Source organism: Morone saxatilis, unplaced genomic scaffold, assembly GCF_004916995.1.
Source record: "Morone saxatilis isolate NCDOM2014 unplaced genomic scaffold, NCSU_SB_2.0 Contig17, whole genome shotgun sequence".
Classification (NCBI taxonomy): Eukaryota; Metazoa; Chordata; class Actinopteri; family Moronidae; genus Morone; species Morone saxatilis.
This window is the reverse complement of record NW_023339729.1, coordinates 19235411-19237954: the sequence shown is the minus strand read 5'-3', so window position 1 is coordinate 19237954 and position 2544 is coordinate 19235411. Positions and strand designations below refer to the sequence as shown.

Genomic DNA, 2544 nt, shown 5'->3' with positions numbered 1-2544 from the left:
ACACACACACACACACGATGCACATTCACACTGCCAATGTGACAAGTATGGATTTTCCCTAGCGCGGATTATTCACAGAGGACATCTGCAAGACATCCTCGGCCCCTTCAAGCTGCCCCCAACCTCTCAAAAACAAGGCTCTAATGAAAGGGGCCAGAGCAGAGCAGTGTAAACTGGTGGAACTAGGAGCTGGGGGAGGACACAGAGGAGTTGAGGCTGACTGATAGAGGGGGGGCGGGCAGGATGGAGCAAGTGGCAGGGCATTAGCCACATCATGGCTTCCCAGGCTCCTTATAGAGCTTCCCCTGGGCAGCCCTGCGCTGGTCATCAGGCCACAGACCCTTGCCCACCGATCAATACACCCCCTTACTCAGCCAGCATACACATCTGTGGACGTTCTCAAGCTGAAAAATAATTACACAGCAACAGCTACTGTTTACTTGAAAGTGTGCAGAAGAAAAAAAGAGGCCATTATTATGAGAATTGTTTGTTTGTCTGCTGCTGTTAGCTGCTAAGGTCAACATGTCAATGGTACAGGCTTGCGTACCCAATTTGAAAGGCATTCTATTGGAAAGAATTGGGTAAGATCAACTGGAGAACAATGGACTGGACACAATGAAGTACTGTACTCTAAGATGCTGGAGGTGAGGTCTCAACTGTAGATGATGGAGGGCATGTTGCCCAATGCCAGGTCGAAGCACTAAATCATTCTCCGAACTAATGCCCTCCTTAATGTGGTCACAGATTTCAGTTGCCAATCACAGTCTTTCTGTGCATACCTTTGCTAAATGCCCCTCAACTGGCAGACACATAAATGGCACCATTAACTAAGACAGTCATGCGTGTCGTTTAAATCTACGTTGAGCATTACCGTCTGACTAGGTGTCTGCCAGTGATGTAATTCAGACACTTCAGATCTGACAGGAAAATTATGCCTAATGTGTTCCTGGGATTGTGTTCAAAGGGAGATGACCTCTGCATAATCACTCACTCACTCACTGGTCAGCCTGAAAGATGGAAAGGATAAAGAAAGGCAACAAGGAGGATAGCTTTAGGAGAAAGTCCAAATACAAAACAGACAATACTAGTGGAAAATATACTCTGCTGACATAAAATAAAAAAGAGAAAGTCCCATTTTGAGACCTTAAAAGAAACATAGGGGAGAGGTGAAAATTAAGTGTATTTTTGCTTGCAGTGAATTTGAGAGAGAGATTTAAAAAAAAAAAGGCATGGGAATGAAGAATAGTGGGAGAAAGACGTCATAGAACATGTGAAGGTTAAAAGACCAATAAAGCTGATTCGTTTAAGGGAAAAAACCCTGCTTTCACCAGCACAGCTCCTCTCCCGCTGCTTCACTGCCTACGCACGCCCTGTTTGTATGTGCACACATGTGTATGTGTATGCGTGAAAGACACTGTAAGAGAAGGTCATGGAGGAGGCAGTCGCAGCACTAGCGCAATTGAACCCTTTGGAGACTGTGACTGTTACAGTGCTGCAGACCTTCCTACAACCCAGCAGCTGATGGCAGCAATCATATGTGAGATAGTTGGCCGAGCAACAAGCAGCTCCATTAGGCCTGTCCAGTTCCCCACACTATCAGCTGGACACCACCATCCAATTGAATGTGCCCTATTCAGAAAACAATACCTTTAAGTAGTTCAAAGTCACTGGTAGTTCAAAGTCACTGGCATGTCAACAGCCACTGGCATGTAGGAAAAACACTGAGACAGAAGATTAATATAGAAAAGGCAAAGACAGGGTTGTAGGCTCCAGGAAATAAAGGCCATACAGTTAAGACATAAAGACGAGTTGGGGATGAATAGATTAATGTAGATGAGAGAAAATGAGAGGACATTATGTATATTAATATATGTTAGCTATTTACCTTCAATTGCAACAGCTCCTCAAGGTCTTGAATCCTCTGTTCTGCTCCTCTTCCCCTCCCACTACCCAATTCCACACTGCTGGCTGGGGACAGAGACCTGGACCGATGCACAGGTGTACCCTGGGACAGGTAAGCAAAGAAGTACTGGGGTGAGAACCTGAGCACACTTCACTTTCACACACAGGCACAAACCCATGCAACAATTAACATCTGTAGAAACACTGAATGAATGCCAATAATGGAATTATCCATGTTCACGCCATTCCCCTCTCACCTTGAGTAAAACATGCACATTGTCTTCTTTGGTACACACACACAAACGAAGGTGCTACCAGAGGAATAAAGCAAGGTGCAGCAGCAGTCTGCAGAAGCTGAAGGGAGGAGGTTCGGTTGTGTGTGTGTGTGTGCGTGTTTGGAAGAGGGAGTTGCAAGCTGAGAGCGGCAAAGGTTTCTCCCTGCGACTGGCTAATGAGTATGTTCATTTCCATTTACATTGTTTCTTTGACAATAATGATGTCCCATTAGGGGAGACTAAAGGGGCTATAGATTCCAGAATGTGCAGGGCTTCATTACAAGAGGTGGGCAGGGAGGCCGCTCTAATTGCTCTACTAGGGGCCTCCAGGTTACACTTGATAGGACAACTGGAAGAGCCGCCGATT

At 45.8% G+C, this 2544-nt stretch overlaps 1 protein-coding gene across 1 annotated transcript in view; it reads right to left on the bottom strand.

The window, feature by feature from the left end:
• cntln (centlein, centrosomal protein) overlaps positions 1 to 2544 on the bottom strand; it is an 83858-nt gene that overhangs the window by 54603 nt on the left and 26711 nt on the right. Inside the window, exon 11 of the mRNA XM_035659411.1 lies at positions 1886 to 2005. Coding sequence (XP_035515304.1) covers positions 1886 to 2005 — 120 coding nt within the window. The remainder of the gene's footprint in view (positions 1 to 1885; positions 2006 to 2544) is intronic.